General features: G+C 43.6%; 3 protein-coding genes across 3 annotated transcripts in view; all 3 read right to left on the bottom strand.

The window, feature by feature from the left end:
• Positions 1 to 1,007: 1,007 nt before the first annotated feature.
• Positions 1,008 to 3,024, bottom strand: LOC308370341 (T-cell surface glycoprotein CD3 gamma chain; the record flags this gene model as incomplete). The annotated part of the gene is made up of 5 exons (XM_080844996.1): positions 1,008 to 1,085; positions 1,220 to 1,272; positions 1,536 to 1,676; positions 1,859 to 2,077; positions 3,015 to 3,024. 5 exons carry the CDS (start codon positions 3,022 to 3,024, stop codon positions 1,008 to 1,010), a joined length of 501 nt encoding a protein of 166 aa, XP_080701122.1.
• A 3,040-nt stretch (positions 3,025 to 6,064) lies between these two features.
• tmem25 (transmembrane protein 25) lies at positions 6,065 to 11,902 on the bottom strand (the record flags this gene model as incomplete). The annotated part of the gene is made up of 8 exons (XM_080844918.1): positions 6,065 to 6,138; positions 6,617 to 6,700; positions 7,686 to 7,789; positions 8,041 to 8,074; positions 8,341 to 8,472; positions 8,576 to 8,866; positions 9,828 to 10,175; positions 11,797 to 11,902. The coding sequence occupies 8 exons, from the start codon at positions 11,900 to 11,902 to the stop codon at positions 6,065 to 6,067; spliced, it is 1,173 nt and encodes a 390-aa protein (XP_080701044.1).
• A 5,448-nt stretch (positions 11,903 to 17,350) lies between these two features.
• Positions 17,351 to 21,536, bottom strand: part of sik3 (SIK family kinase 3) — a 40,368-nt gene continuing 36,182 nt past the window's right edge. Inside the window, exons 21-25 of the mRNA XM_080844210.1 lie at positions 20,796 to 21,536; positions 20,055 to 20,221; positions 19,482 to 19,611; positions 18,941 to 19,067; positions 17,351 to 17,439 (exon numbers count right to left, since the gene is read on the bottom strand). The exon at positions 20,796 to 21,536 is cut by the window's right edge and continues 2 nt beyond it. Coding sequence (XP_080700336.1) covers positions 18,946 to 19,067; positions 19,482 to 19,611; positions 20,055 to 20,221; positions 20,796 to 21,536 — 1,160 coding nt within the window. The 3' untranslated portion in view covers positions 17,351 to 17,439; positions 18,941 to 18,945. The remainder of the gene's footprint in view (positions 17,440 to 18,940; positions 19,068 to 19,481; positions 19,612 to 20,054; positions 20,222 to 20,795) is intronic.

The following is a 21,536-nucleotide window of genomic DNA, read 5'->3' as shown; positions in this document are numbered from 1 at the left end:
AAACTCTCCTCTGCATGAAAAGAAAACTTAAAAGTGAGACAGCTCCACTGTTTTGAGTAATCTAATAGGATACATAACACATTACAGGTAAGAATGCACTGGAACTATATTTGAAAGGTGTACAACATTTAAAAAATGCACTTCAATCTTGAGGCATGATTTTTTTTCCCCTTCCATTTTACAAGCCAACATTTCTTAACAGACTTGCCATACTTTTTGCAAAGGGTTTATAAAAACTAGCTGATGAAATTTTTCCTTTAACACTGATATAGCTTCCAGTCTTGCTTTGTAGTTGCATGTCTTTATAACAATATATTTAAGACATTAATTATATGTCATGTAATTAAGAGCACATTTTACTCATCAATAAATGAAGTATTAAGAAGACAGCACCTAAGCACAGCTAATGTAAAGTGGAACTCAGCATTCTTATAAATAAAGTTAAGTTGAAATATAGCCATACAAAACATGACAATATGGACTGTACAAAAATAGAAGCGCAATAGGGAACAATCACAAATATTTCACTCAGTTACAGTTATGAAGGAATCGGTTACTGCATTAGGCAATAAACTAGTGACTCCACATCACTGTGGTTACATATATAAATTTGTGGGAGGGATAAGCTTTTTGTGAGCATCGAGAAATTACCAAGAAATGGAACCAAAACTGGCCATTTTTATATGCATTTTTGTGTTCAGTGTAGTTTGTTCAGGTGGACCCTGAACATGAACACAGTGTTAAGGGATCAGTCAACAAAAAACTGCGGGTCAACTCAAAGCGATTTTCAAAGAAAACATCAATCTGTTTTTAAACCTAGTGCTGTAATCGTCTATATGTACCATAATAATTGTTGTTTATTTGTACATCAAATTACAAATTCTACACACTTGAAACATAAAGTAAGGTACCCTTTTAGAAAGACAGAGTCCATCAGAGTGTGTTTGGGTGGTTGGTGTTTGCCGATATTATGTCCAGATGAGAAATGGAATTGTTTATCACTGCTGCTATTTTGTGGACAGGGCTTGGTTGAGCCTCCTTTGGGCGATTACACCATATTCATCCCGTCTGACAGGGTTAAGTGGCTGAGAAAAGATACAAACAAGACGTAAGTACATTGGTGGGCAAATAGACAGATGTACAAAGAGACTCTGTAAAGTGCAAATCAAAATCCATAGTCTATACAGCCCAAGTGATCAATCTCCTGTAGGTGTGTTACCTGATAAGTTTGGTCGTTGGGGATCAGGGTCCTTCGATCAGATTCTTGAGAAGCTGAGACAGTGAGGTTGGGAGAGGAAAAGCAAAATTACACGACACTTAGAAGGATGGCGCTTGTGCCATGTGATATAGCTAAATATCCATAGGCTTTGACTACGGAGAAACACGAGAGGTGGTGTGTTGGTATTACACAAATGTGACAGTTTAAAAAACAAACATGCATCTTTACTTTTGCTCTTTGCTAAAAAAGTTACACATCTTTAATAAGGCATCACTGTTACTGTCTATGTCTGTCTATGGCGCTGTTGTAGACTCACCTTTGTTGCTAGGGAAGCTTGGTCCTTTGGATTGTGTGGAGATGAAGAACACAGAGACTCCAATGAAGATGGTGGCCACAACGTTGCCGAGGATGATCCCCACCAGAGCAGGCCAGTTAAGCTCGATGCAGTTTTCACAGGCTGGAACAGATTACATAGTGAATGAACATACACATCCACAGAACACACAGAATGCAGTTCACAACTTTCTCTGTTAAAAATGGAAGGGCCCTTGATTCTTCCACACGTGAGCACATGATTATCACTAGGATAATCTCAACATTATGTTTATTACAATGCCTTAATAAAATTGTGATACTTACTCCGGAATCTGACATGAATTGTTCTCTTTGATTTTTCTTCGTTTGAGTCTTTGTCTGTGAGAGAACATTCATATTCCCCTGACATCGCATCCTCATATGGGAGATTAAGGTCTTTGCTTGCATTCACCAATTGTACTGTATCTTTATACCATGTTGCACCATCGGGACAACTGAGTTTAACCCCATCTCCATCTTTCGTAACTTCTATGTCAAAAGATCCTGGGAAAACACAGTAGAAATATGTCAGCAGTGATGTGTCTTTTCCCCTGCTCTGGCAGTGTACATATTATTATCGCCATGCCGAACCATTTACTTCACATGTGTTCTTAATCAACTAATTCCATTGTCACCTTTTCCCCAAAACAACATACTCACTGTTCTCTTAATAAGGCATGGCGTACCCTTTTCAGACCCAAATGAGTTTTGTTTATATTACATACACAGAGGGTAAATTACATGTACATCTATAACGTTTTTGTACTGTGCCATAATGAGTGTGATTTTGCAGTTTTTTCTGTGCAAAATGCTTTACTATTTTAATGCTCTATACCAATTTTAACTTTAATTTATGCTACTATTTAAGGACTGGAATTTATCTTGCGATGATAAATGCGGAAGGAATACTGTCTATACACAGCATTCAGAGTGCTTTACACAAATATGCTTTTTTTCCCCGTGTTGAATACGTGCATTTATATTTTGTACTGTAGCAGTCTTTTCCACCATAGAGTGAGACCTTATATTTTGAAAGTGTGTGTGTAAGCAAAGCTGTAAACTTCTTCAGTGCAGTTTATGATGATAAACACACAAGCTGTTACTTCGAAGGTCAGGCTGTTAAATCATTAAAGTGTATAGATAATACTATTTTATGCAACATTCCTTTTGACATTGGCAGAATTTAAAATTAAACTCATGCATCCGACTTTATTTAGAGACACTAACAGTTTTGAACTCTTTTACTCTCTTTTACTCTTACTTTTACTTGATCTCACCTTTAGCTGTCCCGATTAGAAGAAGGACACCCACAGAGAATAAAATTGTCTTCATTCTTTGTTCTTGAATGGTTATCTGTAAAAAATGAAAAAGAAACTGAAAATAAGCAGTAGAGTCATTGCTCACAGTGGAACATTAACTGAACAACAGGTAGCTATCAGACCAGCCGCCATGTTCCCTGTCACTGCAGCCATTTTGTGGTAGAGTGGTGAGTGTGTTTTCACATATGTCAATCAGATGCTATCAACATTCATATGATTTGTTTTTCATTGCTCTAAGAAACCTACAACCTAACAACAATAGTCTGACAATATCAGTTAAAATTTGCATTATTTATATTATTTACATCACAGAATTTAACTTACTACTGACAGAATACGGCACTGACAATTTAAATTTAAATAATTAGTCTGGTAATTCTGATAAAGCATCTACTCATCACCAAATCTTACTTTTCAACATTAGAAGCCAGTCCTCAAAGAGGTATTCCAGTATGTGGAAGCCATTTTACATACATACATACAAGCAGAAGTTGGTGTGCTACTTTTACTCTGTTACATGTAATGAAGTGTTTTTTTTCCAATAAATTGTCCTTATAGGAGTAAATATTTGATACAAATACAGAACTAAAACATCTAAAACAAATGTGCTTATACCTGGTACACAAGGCTATGCACATCTCGCACAGGAACAGCTTCTTGCATATAACATCGACTGCTTTGGCTGCATAAACATTCAGTCAGCAGCAGCTCTCCAGCCTACAAATTATCTTTTCTTTGGTATATTCGGAATGTGATTTAATTGAATGTGCAGATGGCTATGCTACATTGTGTTTATTATTTTTATATTTCGGGCATGAACCAACATTTGAACATTATACTTATACCGAATTGGTGTAAAAATATCATCATATGCAGTTACTCTCTAGTTGAGTACTTTTATGAGAAAATGTTTTACTCTTACTCAAGTCATTATTTTGATGGGTACATTTACTTCTACTTGAGTCACTTTTATCATGAAGTAATTATACTTTTACTTGAGTACAGCTTTTGCCTACTCTACCCGCCTCTGCAAACAAGTTTATAGTCAATTCTGAAAAGACTTGGTACCTTACAGAACATGAGCAAAGCATCTTAAAACAAATGAAGGTTTGGCTGACATAACTACTGAATCAGCTGCTGTAATTATGTTTTTAAATCAATAGACAATCGATTTATCAAAAGAATAGGGCTTTATTACTTTATTACTACTTACTATTATTTACTTTATTACTCAGAACTTGATGCATGCTCAGTGACTAATTGAAAATTGTACCACACTTTACCGAAAACAAATGAAACTCACATTTTAGTCCAGGGTAGGATTGATGGAGCATCACTTGACGGGAAGCTCCTCGGCTTGCCTGTGTCTACTGCTCTGACTGTGAAAGGGAAGGAAGTGTATGCGAGTAGTAGGAGGAGGTGTGTGTTCAGTGACAGCAAACATCTTCATGTGTTCAGGTATATCCGAAACTGTTATTCTGTGAGCAGACAAATTCCATGTCTTTTCGTTCCACAGTGACAAGCAGACACTCAGTGATGTCTTCATCTTTACCTGAGAGTGAGTGTTTTGATTGAGCTGAAAGACTTTGCCTGAGTCAACATACTTTGGTCACAAAGTGTTCATTTTTACCCGAGAGTGTGTTTTCAGTGAGTAGACAGAGACTTCATGTGTTTATTTATTCTCATGTTTAAGGACGGTCCAGCAGGATGAACCTTCATCTCAGGACTCCATCTCTTCTTCTTTCCTGCCTTGAGAGAGAAAGAGAAGGTGAAGAAGGACTCATAGTAGTTCAGTGGGTGCAGATCCAGACTTTTGCTCCAGAAAGAAAACAAGCTCATCTCCTCACCAACAACTTCCTGTTAGAGAACTGTATACCACAGCTCAGGCTGTGACCCAGTAGTAGCACCTGTATGAGCTTTTTTCTTTCAGAAACACACACACACACACACACACACACGCACACACACACACAAACACACACACACACACAAACACACACACACACACACACACACACACACGCACAAACACAAACACACACACACACGCACAAACACACACACACACACACACACACACACACACACACACACACACACACAAAACCTTGAGTGCAAATGTGCACCCACATACACTCACAGATATCACAGGGTGCTGTAAACAGCAAGAGAGCAACAAAGCCCTCTTGTCAGCATATATGAGTTGCGTTGAAAACACGTAACTACATAAAACAATACTGAGAGTGACATGCTTTTTCCAACCAGAAAGGGACGAGACCTGGTATTTCCTTCATTAGTTATCAAGCATAGCGAAACCATCTTTTCACAGAAATATTTGTATAACTGCCACATAAGGGTTTGGATCATTCAAGTTCTTATCAAACTGGAGGATTTTACTATTGCCGTAATATTCTCAACTTTTCTCCGATTCACTGTCATTTTTCAAGATGGATGCCACTTGAAATTGACTTCTACCTTAATTAGGTCAACAGTTATTAGACAAAATGTTAAAAATGCACACTGATGCCCCCTGCTGAAGAAAATATAACATAACAAGCTGGAAATCCTCATAGTCCTTTTTATTTAGGTTCTATATACACATTAATAAACTTAAACATATGCATACAAATATACATACACATATACAGTACATGTACATGTATAATAGTCTCTTAGCATTTGTATCTGTACAAATATATCTTATACTAATACTGGACATTCTCTTTTATTGCACAAACTACATGGCATTCCGTTTAGCAGCACATAGGTTCCTTGCTAAAGTATGTGTATAGAAAGAGGAAGAAATGTTTAACGTCAGTGATCACAGCTCGGAAAATAGACACACTCCCTTGACAACGCTAGTCAGGAGTACAGAATGGATTCCCTGTAGGCGGGACAGAACATTCAGCCATGCTCGTACCAACACATGAGGACAACATGAAGACCGGAGCTCCAACGAGTGTTTTGGTCCCTGCAAATCTGTGGGGTTTCTTTTTTGCCGATATTCCTCTGGTCACCAGCATCCTGTCTGATCTACCAGTGACCACCCTCTTCAGGATGCATGTAATCAACTCCTCTGGATTGGACTCTTGTCAGATGAACAGACTGGCAGTTGTGAGGCTGAGGATAAGGTGATGTACCGAGGTCAGTTTTCTACTGGAAGGAGTCGTTGTCAAAGCCAGATCTCTTCACTGCTCACACTGTTCACCTTGTAGATGTATCCAACCATCGGATACCTGGCAAAGCCTGAATACAAATAAGCAGACACATAAGTGTGCATGTGGATGCACACACGTGCACACTCATACAGGCGAAAAAAACACATGTACAGACCAACACATTTACATGGACAGAAGCATATTAAGTGTGCAGATAACAAAAGCACCTTATATAATATCCATTGATGTATTAATCATATAACACTAAGAGCAGAGTCTATCTTTTTCAAGGGCATGAAATGTCTTCATTCAACCATGCGTGAAGTCATGAACCAACACACACACACACACACACACACACACACACACACACACACACACACACACACACACACACACACACACACACACACACACACACACACACACACACACACACACACACACACACACACACACACACACACACACACACACACACACACACAAACACACACACACACACACACACACACACACAGTAGGTGACACAGTTTTGTTCAGACGGCACATGGCTCTCTCCTCACCTCTGGCTGCATAGGCTTCAGAGAGGCCCTCCTCCTCCTCCTCCCCCTTCTTTCCCCCTGGGTTGGACTTGTTCTCCAGTCGTCCTGATAACACACAGCACAGAAACTAAGGAACTTTTTTATTTGTACATGAACTGAAATATACTAATAATTAACGCTAATCATCGATAAGAGATAGGCTGGGCACCATCACTGAGAAATACTGTCTGAAAGCATCTTTGACATTTAACGGTTAGGTAACTAACCAGTAATCAGAAGTTCAAAGGGAGAGCTTAACGTCTCCAAAGTCTGTTCACTTTTGTCTGCAGTGTTCCCTAAATCAGTGTGGCTCAACTGGTGGGTCGCCAAATCCCTCTGAATGGGTCGCGGATTGTCTGTGTTCTTTTAGAACGTTAATGACTTCAGTAGAAAATGTATGAACACTAGCTTTTCTTTTTTTAAATGGAAAGAATCTTCACACTCCTCATGTCTCGAGGCCAAATGGGAAAGGGAGCACTTGAAGTGGTGTATGCAAGTTCGAAGTGCCGGCTGCAGTGGTGTTGTTACGTGAGCAGGGAGGGCTATGACTCACAAGCTGTCTACAGGGATGCCACTGCAGTTTTGGGTGTGGTAAGGAAATCAACATGACTGTTTGTGTAATGAGCTAATTTGATGAAGAATATAATGTGAAGTTTGCATAATTAAGTTGGGCCAAAGGTGAAACAAGTACAGATAACTCAGAGTGGTAAACAAAATCTATTAAAAATATATCTGATGTCATAACCACTGCCCTAAATGTTGCCTCGTTTCTCATTTTAAAAGTCCGCCTAGGTTGAGGCTTCAGGTCCTTGGCCCCATACCTATCCGTACACAGAGAGCTTGTGTCATTCAGCTGGACGTGATATATGAGAGGGTTCCTCAAAGAGAATGCTTAACTCGATTATTAATATTGCCACTCCGTTCCAGTGTGTTTGCTTTCCTCTACACTGTCATGCTAAATGTTTCTTAGTTTCTTTAAAACCATCTAAGAAAGGTTGAGTGTCAGCCTAGGATGAATGCTGAGACTTGAGGGGCTTGGCCCCACACCTACCCTTACACAGAGAGCTCACGTCGTTCAGCTGGACGTGAGAGGGCAAAGACATGTTCTCTCGGGGTAGATACACGCCGTCAGCTGGCACTTTAGATGAGTCAGTGCTGAAACACAACACACACAGTCACACCCATAGCCAAGCAGGCCAACTGTTCCTCAACATTTAGATGGTTGGGAATATCTAAACAAAAAACAATACACGCCAAAGTACATCTTCTAATGATTCCCATATGGTATGGTAAGACACAAGAAAAAAATGGTATCAACTATATTGATAATTGCACAGAAAACAAGTGTATGTAAGCAAACCGGCTTATTCATGGTATATTGTTATAGTTATAGGTTGCCATGTTACCATTTTGTAGATAACGTTAGCTCCACTGGCTCCTCTACAGAAAGAAAAAGTAAGAATCAAATACAAGCCAAACTGGTCACATCATCACACTGTGTATTGTTAAGGCCATGTAGTATAGTTTAGTATTTAAGTGCAATGTTCTTTAAATCTTAAAGAGTCAATGGTTTTTCTTGTACTTCTAGACCTAGAATAATGCTATATATCAGACCAATAGTTGAGTATTGTTTCTTTGTCTTCTGTACATATCGATACATAGTTTGAGATGTTTTTCACCCATTTACTGGTATTAGCGTTTCTCACCAACGTCCTTCCCCTTTCCATTGTGGAGCAGACAGACCACTATAAGAGTGAGGATTAGGAGTGTGACGAATCCTAGGACACCCCCCGTCACGATGCCCATCACTGGCACCTCCACACGGGACTGCAGGAAGTCTGGGAAGCATTGCAGACAGAGGGTGAGGTTTATGAGGATGATGGAAGACTGGAAACAAAAGGAGCCATTTTGTTTTTCCTGTAGCTGAAAGCACAGACTGACCAGAGAGAGTGAGGTTGCTCTGGGCAGCGCCAACACTGTTGTTGGCATTCACAGACACATTTCCCGTCAGGTTGTTCATGGAGACCCGCAGTGAGTGATTTGACAGCCAGGGGTAGTTCTGTGTGTCCAGGATGAGGAAGTCGGAGGTGTTGGCTACCTGCTGGCCAGCCTGGTCCATCCAGGTGATGGTGGCCGGTGGGTTGGAGCGCACCAGGGCAAATAGCACCAAAGAAAGCCCGGGGTCTGAGGTGTCGCTGTAGTGGGCATTCACTCGCAGAATCTCAGGCTGGACTGGAGGGGGATGGAGTGGTGAATGCATTACTGGTTATTTTCAGTTATCAAGTAGAGACAGACACTTGCATTCTGTATTGTTATCCAGTATCAGCATATGGAATAATAGAAATAAATGCATTTCATCTTACATTCAAAACAAAATGATTGATCCCTTAAACTGAGTATGGTTACCCTAAACACACACTCCCATCAACGTTATTAAGTGTTGACCAAACTCTGCTATATTCAGAACATATCCATAACTGCATGAATAACTCATAATCATTAACAGTGACAACACATCCCTGACCCGATCCAGCTGATTATGATTTACCTGAAAATGCAGACATTTCTGACGTCTCAGGATCTTATTTTCAAATTATGTCTAGTAAGACAAGGATGCCTTACTTTCAAGTCACTATGCCAGTGAATTAGTGAGGCTCCACAGAGCCTTTTGTTCATGACAATCAATGCATATTTCTTGCTTTGTATATGGGGAGCGAAGGACGAGAGAGGGACTTCTCCCATCCCAGGGTGCCCCACACTCAACCTAACCTGGGGGTCCCTCATACAACTCACACACTGGGCACACCTTTGATGGCAAGCCATCCCACTTCTGATACCATATGTAACGAAGGGAGAGAGCGGTCACCAATCCTGGCCTCAAACCTCGGGGGTGCCAAACCTGCCCCCTGACCACAACACCAAAGAGCCACGCTTGCTGATATGGCAGTCAGAGCACATACTCAACTGTAGTGACTGCACTCTGTCACAAGAAGTACAATATTGATGTTCAAATGGGAAGAACAACACAGTGCCTTCAGTAATTTTCTCTGCATGTCATTGGGATTTGTCACATTATAGTGATTGATCATACTTTACGCTGTAATCACTGATTTGACCCCATCTGATCAGGACTGGCCTGATCTGACACATCCCTCTCAGGTTAAAAATCAGAAGTCCATCATGGTCCACTCACACTGCACGTTGAGTATGACGGTAGCATTGTAGCTCTCCCCACTCCCGGGGTTCGAGGCCGTACAGACCAGCTCCCTGTCCCACCGCCGGGCTTTCAGCGAGAAGGTGCTGTTGCGCTGGGGGTGCTTCCGATGTACCGACGACCGCCCCGGTGACTTTACCACTAGCCGCTTTGGGCCCTCGTTCACCGGCTGCTTCTGATGCTCCCCGTTCAGGTACCAGGTGAGCAGAGGCGGGGCTTGAGAGTTCCAGCCATCTGATTGGCATCTGAACTGCCGTGTGTTGTTTTCCTGCAGTGTGACCGCCAAGCGGCGCTTCCCATCAATTCGAGGGCCATGCTCAATCGCTCCTGTTTGTTAAGAAACAGTTATGATGGACTCTGTAAAGACATTTACCCTGAAATCACTCATATATACTACCTGCTACATTTACATGACACTTTTTCATTATGAAAGCCGACACTGTTATCCAAGTAAGGTAGATTATAAACGAAGCAACAGAAGGTAAAAGAGAAACCATTGAGAATATATGGGCCATTCTACCGAATTCGTGTAATATGCAGTCCCTCAACAATAAAAACTATTTAAATGTTATGGTCTATATAAACCCAATGCATTAAATGAGACAGTGATAAGCTAAATATATACAAAATCATCATTTATAGGGTACTTTCTATTGGGAAGTAGCTGTCCCCAACCCTGATATCTAAATTTCAATGCCTGTAAATAACACTTTTCAATTTTTTTAGATTTTTTTCAATGATTTAATTTCAAAGATCTTTATGATTGGGTTGAAACAGAACTTGGATTATTTAGATTTATTGTGGGTTTAATTTTTAAATCAATTAACTATACTCAAAAAATCATGTCCCTAGTTTTCATGTCACTACCGAAACACAAGAGTTTTAGTCCATTGGCTGAGCCTGTGTTTTAGCCACGACCCTGCATTTTTGACCATGCAGTGACACTGCATCCCTGTCCCTCATGGTTGAATGGTAAGTAGCTAAATCCCATAGTTTTTATATAAATGTGTTCCAAAGTCTGAAAATTGACGTGTAACCTTAAGAATTGTCACTACCGAAACCCATGTTTTCTTCAATTAAGTAAACCTTTTGGGGTTTTATGCAAAATCTTATGTTTGTATGTGTGTACACCTCTTCAAATATTTGTTTGCAAGCCGTGTGCTTGCTAGAATTCTTTATTTATGCTTAAAGTTAGCTAGAATTGTCACTACCGAAACAGTCACTACCGAAACATATGGTAGTGACCTGATGATTTCGGTAGTGACAAAATGAAATGGTTAGTAGTTCAATCCCATAATTTTTAAATAAATGTGTTGTGTGGACTAAAGGGCGGCCCAGAGCACCTTTTGGAAGATTTTGGGAGAGAAATGAACATCCATCCAACAGTGCAGTCACTACCGAAACACTGGATGTCACTACCGAAACAGTGCAGCACTACCGAAACACAGGATGTTTTGTAAAAAATTAAGTATATTGAGTAATCAACTAAAACTCTGGAATCAATATGATCAGTATTTTGCATTTTACAAAGAAATATTGCACTTAGATTTTGATGAATTGTATAAACTGAACTTGAAAATTTGGTAAAAAAAATCTTTTTTATGGATTTCATTGTGAAAACCTTCAAGAAATGTTTGTAAAAATACTCTTCAGAGAAGGGAAGGAAACACAATCTGAACCAATCAATAATAATACTTTTTACTATAGTAAATGTGATGTTTCGGTAGTGACAATTTTTGGAAGAGGAAAAACATTCCAACACATTCTGAAAATACAATATAAAAATTGACTGTTCTTTTACCCGATATGTGTACTTTAGATATGGTACAATATACATACGGACAAAGTTTTGGGAATAAAACATGAAAAAATTCAAAATATTTCCGACCTGACTTTGCACCAATTCGGTAGAATGGCCCATATACGAGAACTGAGGGTGAAACCTTACCTGTCCATGCCCAGGTAATAGTGAGTAGGACCGGGACCAGGAGCATTGTGCCTGTTCCTAGCCTCAGACTCCCACAATGCCTCGTGCCCCTCACAGGCAGTGCCATTCTTCAGCCTACAGCTGCTCAGATGGAGTGGATTGAAAGCATACAAGAGAGGTAAGAGGCCCACCAGGTAAAGCGGACCGCCAGTGATAGTCACAGAGGACCTCTTTATGGGTAGCTCACATGTGAACTACAACATGACCACTGTACTGTGTAAGTATAGTGTGTTACCTGAAAATAGAGCATATGTCACAGCCAGCAATGCAGCAAACACTGAAATCTGGGTCAGTCAGCACATTAAAGGTGCAGTTGCAGTCTTTGTTGTTGAAAATTAAGAAGTTATTCTGAAGGATCAGGCAAAGTGTGAGGCAAATTAAGGTAATACAACACCTGGAGCAGGGAAATATGGCACTTTAAACTGATTCATGTTGATCTTGAAGTGTTATTTATGTTCACAACAAAATCTGCCAACTGCACCTTTAAAAAGTACTTCAAAACAAAGTTGAACATTTCCTACGTGGTCCATCAGACCGAAGGCCACGATCAGATAAGGAGATCTGTGTCAAATAAGCTGACAAGTAACACTGACAGCCTGGTATAGTTCCACCAAAAAACGCTCTCGGCTTCTAGGGTCTTTAAAAATTCAGAGGTTGTCTATGATTTCTGTGCAATAAGCAGCTGGGCCCGCAGCCAGCACATTCATACTCTGACCCCCATCAACCCCTGGCCAAGATCAAATCCAACCTTTACCAGCACCCTCTCCTTGCCCTCCTCATCACATGACACTGAATGACGTGATGGTGTATGTCTATGTGTGAGTGAGCTGATGTGCTGTTAATACTCTCTTCCCTGTGTTAAAAATGCCAGATTAAATCTTGGATCAGGTTGTTACTGCCAGTTTAGTGGGCACCAGTGGCAGCTGCAGCCAGCGTCGTTAACGGTTTGCTGACAGGATGCCTCTGCACCGGTGCCGATGGCAGAGGAAGGATGCTGATGGCTACTGATGGAGGCTAGCTAGCGCTGTTCCAGGTGCTGATGCTGGATTTGAGCATCAGGTTTCACCAGCACATTGATCAAGCGAGCGGGCAGATATGCACGTATAGGGAGGCAAGCAAGCATACGTCCCAGCACACACTTCTAAATACGGAGCAGCTGGTGCAGAACCACTGGCAAGCACACACAAACAGCTACACACTACAGTATTACTCGCGAATGCAGCAGCTCAGGTTACAAACACATCAATAGTGTAAGGTAAGCTAACATAACTCCGCTGTAACAGATGACCGAGAGTCATGAAATTAAACAATACAACGACATGAAGCAGATATATTTGCCAGAGGATTCAATTATTCTGTTGCCCGTCTAGAATGCCTGGCTTAGACTGGCAATGCATCCTTTCCGTGCACAAGCACAGACACACATTCACACACACACACACACACACACACACACACACACACACACACACAAAACACAGATATGAAGTAATAAGCGTCCCGCCTCGCCTCTCCCACCATGTACGTAATGCTGACAGTACCTCGGCACGGATGGCTGCTGAAGGTGAAAGTCAGCCTGCGTCTGATCCATGTATGTTGGGCTGCTCGGGAGAGAACAGTCCCCCTGGCTCACACAGGCAAGGGGGCAGAGACACACACAGACACACACACACCAAACACACACACACACAGGCAGGCTGAATCTGCAGCGGCAGTTTCCCGCTTACGGGCTGACGCAGGCAGTCACGCTGCCGCTACACTCTGAGTGAAGAGAGGGACGGAGAGGAAGAGGTTATAATTAAATAAATAAATAAATATGGAGAGAAGAAAAAAGAAGGGGAAGAAGGGCCCAGAATCATAGTAAAAGAAGAGAATGCTTTGAGTATTCATTCAGATTCAGCTTCCACTGTCGCATCTGTAACCCATGGTTGTGTGGTGGTGGGGGTGATGGGTGGAGGTTCTAAGCAGCAGACAGACTGGAGCTCAGGGTCAGGAAGGTGATGGATTAACACTGATCTCATCCATCGCTCAGCACTCACACATGGCCTCTGACACATCAGTCAAAGCCATCAGACATTAGCTACTCTGGCCTGAAAAAGCCTCTGCAGTGCAGCTTGTTCAGAGCCAGGCAGAAGCAGCTGCTCACAGAGTTCACTCACTTGTTCACCAATGACCGTGTCTTCATATATGTACACATAAACACAATTATATGTAAGGTTCTCTCCAGTAAAAAGATACATTTTAATTATCTGAAAAAAAAAATGTCTGCACAGTCATTACCTCCTTTTCTATTTCTCAGTCCTTTACCGTTTCATGGATGTTTACTGAGACATTTACATTTAGTCATTTAGCAGACACTTTTGTCCAAAGCTACGTACAAGGGAGACCTCCTTACAGTTACAGGCAGTTTTCTGTTCTGTGCCATGTTCCAAATACAGGTTTCATTCTTCTTCATCCTTTATACACTTCCAATGTGTTGGTACATTCCCCTTCACCAATAACATAAAAACAGATGTTTGCATGCATGCAGGACCTCTGAAAGTATACAAGTATATTGCAAATAAATCACATCCAGGTCTGGAGATGCCACAGTTGCACATGAGCTGTTTTTGGCTCTTCATGCTCCTGTGATCAGTATATGAAAGACCATTAGACAGGTTTAAGTTTTTACTTATTTCTTTATTTATATATATTTATTTATTCATCTCAGTTTGGTTGGAATTCTTTTTTAATCATCATCGTTGCACTTTAGTATTTTTTGTACTCCAAAGAAAAAAAAGAAAACAAAAAACAAAATAAAATGATGATATAAAACTTTGGAAAAAAAATTAGACGACACGAAAATGCCGACAAGAGGGCTGGTGTATAGAAAGGATGATAAGGAAAATAAGACGACCTAATGAACAAACAAAGAAACAAACATACAGACGAGGAGAGGAGTGGAGTCTCTCTCTCCCCTCGTCTGCCGCTGTAGGGCATGCGTGTGGCATGGGGCTGCTGCCCGGCGTGACTGTGTGTTTGTGATTTGTTTCCCCGGAGGCCGTGGGGGACGCTTGCGATTACAAGGGCGCATTCCCCTCCTCGGGCGGCACAGTACAGCACGGCACAGCACGTCACGTCATGTCACGACACACGGTCCTCACCGCAGCCAGTCGTGTCGGCTGGTGACTATACATACAGTACTGCATGATGGGAATGAGGCGGGGGTGAAGAAGGATGAGGCTGGTGGGCGTGGGGTTTAAGGGTGGGGGGGGCACTCCCTTTCTTTTCTCTTCCTTCCTTTGGAGTCTTTGAAATCCTGCACTCTGGTGCTAGAGAGAAGGGAGGGGAATGGCGGGAGGGAAACAGCTGAGCCTCCATTTTCTTATCTGAGCTAGAAAGAGCACAGGCAGAGGTGTGGAGAGGAGAGGGGAGAACGAGCAGCTATTGTGTCTTGTCCTTCTGTGGAACAGACAACCAGAGCTCGGCTGATGGCCCCTGTCTGATCAGGGAATGGGGATGGGGGCAGTTTATAGCAGAAAAGACGAAGGGAGACAGAAAAGGAGAGAGTGAGAGAGAGAGAGAGAGCAGATAGAGAGTGAGTCGAGTTAGGTGGGTGGGATAGGAACTCCAAAGACACCTTTTGAGTGAAGTCACTCTCTCTGACGTGTTGGTTTCACTGATATGTCTCAGCTTTTGCACCGTGCCTCAGTCCAAATGACTCCTTGCCCACAGGGCTCCCAGGTCATCCTTACCCTCAGCTGGGCGCCGAGGACACGAGACGTCAAACAACAACGACAACAACAACAAGAACAACGACAATGACAACATCAAGTGAAATGATAAAAAGCAACTGAAAACCAAACAAAAAAGAAATTACACTCTCCTCTTCAAGTTATCTTTTCTTTTCTTTTTTTTTTTATAATAAAACAATAAGAAACAATCACTTATGACAACAAAAGAGCCTCTCAGTCTCCTCTGTCCTCTTTTGGCTAAAAATCTCAATATTCAGGAAAACAAAGATGACATCTCAAGACATCAAAAAGTACAAATCAACAACAATATAAAAATAGCCTCCCCAACACCTCCAAAACAAAAACAACAACAAAATGAGAGAAAAAAAAAAAACTAAAAAAAAAAAAAACCTCTTTGATACAGAAATCGCGTTTGCGGTCTATACATGGCATTGCTGTACAGGAACAGGGGGAGGGAACGTCCAATCAAAACTACCCACAATGCCACAAACGGTCACTGACAAGAGAGGGTGCAAACGGATAGAGGAGGAGGAGGAAGATGAGGAGAGAGAGAGCGCTGATGGAATGAAGAACAGAGAGATGAAATGAATGAATGAGGGAGTGTGAGGAGAGGACGTCTGGAAAAGGAAAAGGAGAACTATACAGTATTGAATTACAGGAAAACAAGTGTTACATTGGAAAGGAAAAGATAAAAGAAAAGAAAAAAAATATTATCTAGAGAGATTGCAGGAACCGAAAGTGCAGAATTACATATGTGATCAGAACAAAACGCTGTCTTTCTTGCAACATATAACATTTTTTTTCTCCTTTAATAATAATAATCATTATAATCATAATAACAATAAAACCTCTTTTACAGAAAACATTAATAACAATAATAGTAACAATAATGATCATAATTTCTACATGAACATTAGCCATAAAAATGCATCTTTAAAAAAAAAAATTAAGAGAAAGAATGACAACGAGGAGGAAGAGGAAGAAGAGGAAGAAGAGGAGAAGGAGAGAGAGAAAAAGAAAGAAAGAGAGGGAGAGAACGAGAGCTGGTTGCTGTCCTGCGCGATCTCCACATCACTGAGCTCCACTGGGGGGGGTTTGAGAGCACCAGTGGGCCCCCCTGCCAGCCGTGCACAGTGGGCCGCTCTGAGAGGGGGGGCGTCAGAGGCTCTGAGATCACAGCCCGCTCCGGAATGATCCACTGGAACGCAGTAGAGGGAGGGTACAGGGGTGGGAGAGGAGGTGAAGAGCGCCCAAACCGACCCCTCACCCCCAAGCACAGGCTTATGTGAATACTTTGGGTTTGTGGCTGAATGTGACGCATCTATCAGGGTGTATTGTGTACTGTGACTGCGCAGTGTTATGTGTTTTGGTGTGTGTGTGTGTAAGACTGTATATGCCTTAGAACTTGAGGCGCATGAGCATGTTGCTATGGCAACGTTTAAGAGAAGGAGCGTGAAGGGAGAGGTGGCTGGTAAGGGGTGAGGGCCGGGGCTATCGGGCGTAAAAAAAAAAAAAAAAAATGGGGTGTAGGAGAAGGGCAGGTAGAGGAGGGGAGGGCGGGGCTGGGAGGAGCCGCTCAGTGCCTATCCAATCAGATGGAAGAGCAAATGAAAGGACTTGAGCCAATGGCAACAATTGTTTGGTGAATGTAGAGGTGCAGTGGGTGAGGGAGGGGTTGGTGGCTTATGCCCCCCCTCCCCCACAACCCCTCAAGCTAGAGCACCTGCAGACCTCCCAGTCCCCTCCCACCCCCAGCTCCCCTTAGCCCCCCCGAGACAGACGGCGCCCCCTCCAGACAGACAATGGCGGTTTGGCATGATGCTGTTCAACACAGGTGGCTGATATGGACCTTTATACACAGCAGACGCCCCTGCAGGAGGAAGAGGAGGAGGACAAAGAGGAGGAGGAGGAAGCATGGGAGAGGTCCGTCAGCTCCAGAAAATGCAGCACTTTCAACTTACAGAGCATCACAGCAACAGTCATATCTCATCACTACCTGATGGAGCCTCTTCTACCTTTACTTACAGGCAACTATAATTAGTGTTACTATGGACTACTGTTCAGTGAGACACACACACACACACACACTGAGGCCCTGTTCACACCTGGTATTAACATGGGTCTTGGGTGGTTTAATAAGAAGTGGTCTGTTCTAAAAGAATTTAGTGGACACGGCTTTGCGCAGTATGGATACCGACATGGGCATTGGTTTTTGTGCTGTTATGGACAAGCTGAGCATGTGTGCACTACGACCTTATTGAACTGAGTGAATGTGAACTACTACACGCTCAGTTTCACACACGTACAGTCAATACGGACACAGACAGAGTCGGCGCCGCACGGTGTGGAGACCGCTAGCAGTTCACACTTGGCATTAGAGCACGTCTCAAGTGACCACTTGTGATTGGATCTCACATCCCTGCTCTATGTTCACACTTACACACATCGTTTACGTTTGCAAAGCCCATATGCACAAGGGGGCATAAAACTCAAATCATTTTCATATTGATTCTAAAAAAAAAAACACTTTTTAACTTTGCCATATAAGCATGAAAACTGAAGATTGACAGAAATTCTGGGCAAAAAGCACCCCCCCGATGTTCAAATTAAATCCTGATCACTGTTAACATCAGTGTTTTGTTTCCTTCTGCTAATGTGCTGCTTAGCTGGCTTTTTAGCTTTGGTTTAGGTTTTTTAGATAGTTCTTACATCTCATCGGATTCAACACTGAAGAGAGACGTTGCTTAGAGTGTACTGGATTTGCCCCGTGTTCTTTTGCCCTGTGGGCCGCTAGAAAGCACAGGTGAGAACAGCAGCAGCGCCTGCTTGGTGTGTTTTTACCCCTCCGAGCATTTGGTCTTTTCAAACAGAAAATAATGTTTGTGTTTATTTGCGTATAGAGCACGGAGGTGAAATCTAGTCACAAGTGGCGACCCAGGACGCATGTGTGCACCACACATACTGAGAGCCGTCCGCTTGTGATCAGATCACCCAAGACGCATGGGCGTGAACAGCCTTACAGTCTATTTTAACATGAAGTCTTAACACTTTGTGTGCGTGCCGACTCAAGCACATATGTAAGAAATCTGGCTGAGATATATAGAGATTTAGAGAGTGCTTTGATGTGAGGGTGATGTAGGCCATTCACTTATGTTAGCCTTACTCTCCTGCATACAGAGACACTCACCTGCAGCTCTATGCTTTCACTCACTCACTCACTCACTCACTCACTCACTCACTCACTCACTCACTCACTCACTCACTCACTCACTCACTCACTCACTCACTCACTCACTCACTCACTCACTCACTCACTCACTCACTCACTCACTCACTCACTCACTCACTCACTCACTCACTCACTCACTCACCTGTGTTAGACCCCTGCCTGCTCCATGCTGTACTGCAGGTCAGGCGGCTTGTAGCTGAGGAGCATGTCGCTGGTGCAGGAGGAGGGGTAGCAGGCAGCAGAGTGGAGATCTCCCTCCACGTCACACACTGCAGACACAGACACAGACACACACACACACACACACACACACACACACACACACACACACACACACACAGACACGACACATATTAGACATTAAGGATATTATGTTCGTATAAGTGTGTGTGTTAGATGGTGCCTAAGGCTACTACGCAAGTTCCAACTAACATGCACTTACATGCTCAACTGCCTAAGGTAATGCAGCATGTGTAGATGTGTAAATTCTGCTCTGCTCACTTGAGCCATGCTAGATAGTTATTGAACACTAACCACAGTCAAGCATCGATAACTGTTAAAAGACCAGCAGTGTTCATATCAGTTTGCTGATTCTCTACAAGTGTGCATGTCCGTGTGTTCATGAGTAAATGTGTATTTCTGTACGTGTGTGGGATACCTGTTCGCTGCTCTGAAACACTCACCTGACTCCTCCCTCTGGTGCAGCTGCTGGCTTCCAGTCAGAGATGATTGGCTGAGGATGTCAGACATGCGGGCGGAGCTCAGTGCCTTCCCAGCCAATAGGCTCATTCCCGACATGGGCTCTACATGGTCCTGCAGAGAGGGGTAGACGGCTGTTGTCAGACATTTGCAATCCTACAGACTGAACACTAGGGGTCACTGTGTCCCCAGGTAAGATGCAGAAGTAACAAAGCCATCTTAAAACAGACACAGCTGTGTTTTGCACTTACTAATACAACTATTTGTTTACCAAATTGCTAAACAATATAATGTTATTGTAACAAACTTAAAATCTATTTGTATAAGAAGTGCATTACGTGGGCTCAGCTATGTTGCTTTTTTGTTGTCATTGGCATGTACACTCACAAAGAAGACGCTTTGTCAATGTGTTTCCTGAATGAAAATAAATAGATGACGTGTCAGACCTAACGATCAGAAAATAGGTTCTTCATCCAGATGGGGTAACCCATAACGAAGAAGTGGGGGCCAAAGTGTCTGTGTCTGTGTGCATAGATCTCAGAGGAGAAGCCACTCACGTAAGCGTCATCGCAGGTCTGGATGGTGTGGTGGCGCTGCAGCGGCCCGCGGGTCCTGTACCCGTCCCCCTGCGGCCCCCGGCCCCCGTAGCCCACGCCGTTGTGATCGGGGCCCTCCATGACCTGGCCCACCGCCGTCCGACAGTCCACATGCTCACTCCCAGAGTCTGCAGAAGAGGGGAGGGACAAGGGAATTACCAAACACACATGAGATTGCGTGAGCTAGGAGATAGGATTACACCACGCCAGTCTGGTCCGAGGTTATCCAGGGTAAGAAAGGGAAAAAAGGGAAAAGAGCTTGATTTGTTCGGAAGGTTGTTAAATATACATGAAAAAGCAGCGTAATCAACTTAGCTTGGTGAATTTACTTGTGTGAAAATTATAAATACCAATTTCATGAATAGTGGCATTATCCAATCATTATTGGCATGGGTAAAATGATACTGGTGTAGAGTGATGCCACAAAATGGTTCTTGTAATTTAGAAGTTAATACAAGAACCTACATAAGAACCTTCTAGAACCTTTTGGGCCACTTCTGTCCACCATCTTCATTGCTAAGAAAGGAAAGTGTTGTAAGTCAGATTAAGTCAGTATTTCCAGGCTCTTGAAGGGATAACCATAACCCCAGAGACACTTTCAGACATTGCCAGGTTCCCTGCGTGTGAGCGTGCGTGTGTGTGAGCGTGCGTGTTGGCGTGCATGCGCGCGTGTGTGTGTGTGTGTATAGGTCTATGTCACACCTCTGGCTGTGGCGCTCCTCATGTAGGCGTGTCTGTGCGTGGGCGAGGCGTAGGGTGGCGTGGCGCCCCGTGGTGGCCCCAGCAGCTCGTGCGGCTCCCCGCAGGCCGACACCTTAGCCAGCAGGCCCTCGTGGCTGTAGCCGCCCGGCACCTCGTCCTCCTCCATGCTCTCGGAGTGGGCCAGACCGCCCGGACCAGACTGGCAGTCGGGCGGCCGGATCTGCAGCAGCTGGTGGTACTGCTGGCCCATGGGCTGCCCGGGGGCTTGGGGAGGCTGCGGCTGAGACTCCAGGGCATCACCCTGGCCCATCTGGCGCAGCAGCAGCAGCTCACCGTAGTCCTGGGGGGCGGCTGGGGAAGTGGGGGCCGGGCGGGGGCGTTTCAGCAGGGCGGCCAGGTCTTGCGGGGGCAGCCGGGGGTCGTGGCCTGTGAGCGAGTGGCGGGGTGACAGCAGGCCCTGCAGGGTGGGCGTGACGTGGGATTGTGCCTGGCGCTGGTAATCCATGGGGGTGGGCGAGAGCAGGGCCTGCTGCAGGGCCGAGGGGTTGCCGTAACTACCCACGGGGCCCCCGCCGCCCTGGTAGCCATCCAGGCCGGGCACCTTCAGGGAGGTGCCCTGCAGGTAGGGGTTGTAGCCGCCCACCATGCTGGCCCCGACCCGCGCCCCCTCGCCAAACAGGTGCGGGTTAAACTGGGACTGATCGTACGCCGTGGAGGAGCAGTGGAACCGGCTCAGGCTGC

Source organism: Sprattus sprattus, assembly GCF_963457725.1.
Source record: "Sprattus sprattus genome assembly, chromosome: 9".
Lineage (NCBI taxonomy): Eukaryota > Metazoa > Chordata > Actinopteri > Clupeiformes > Clupeidae > Sprattus > Sprattus sprattus.
Note: the sequence above shows the minus strand (reverse complement) of the source record. Positions and strands in the feature narration are given on the sequence as shown.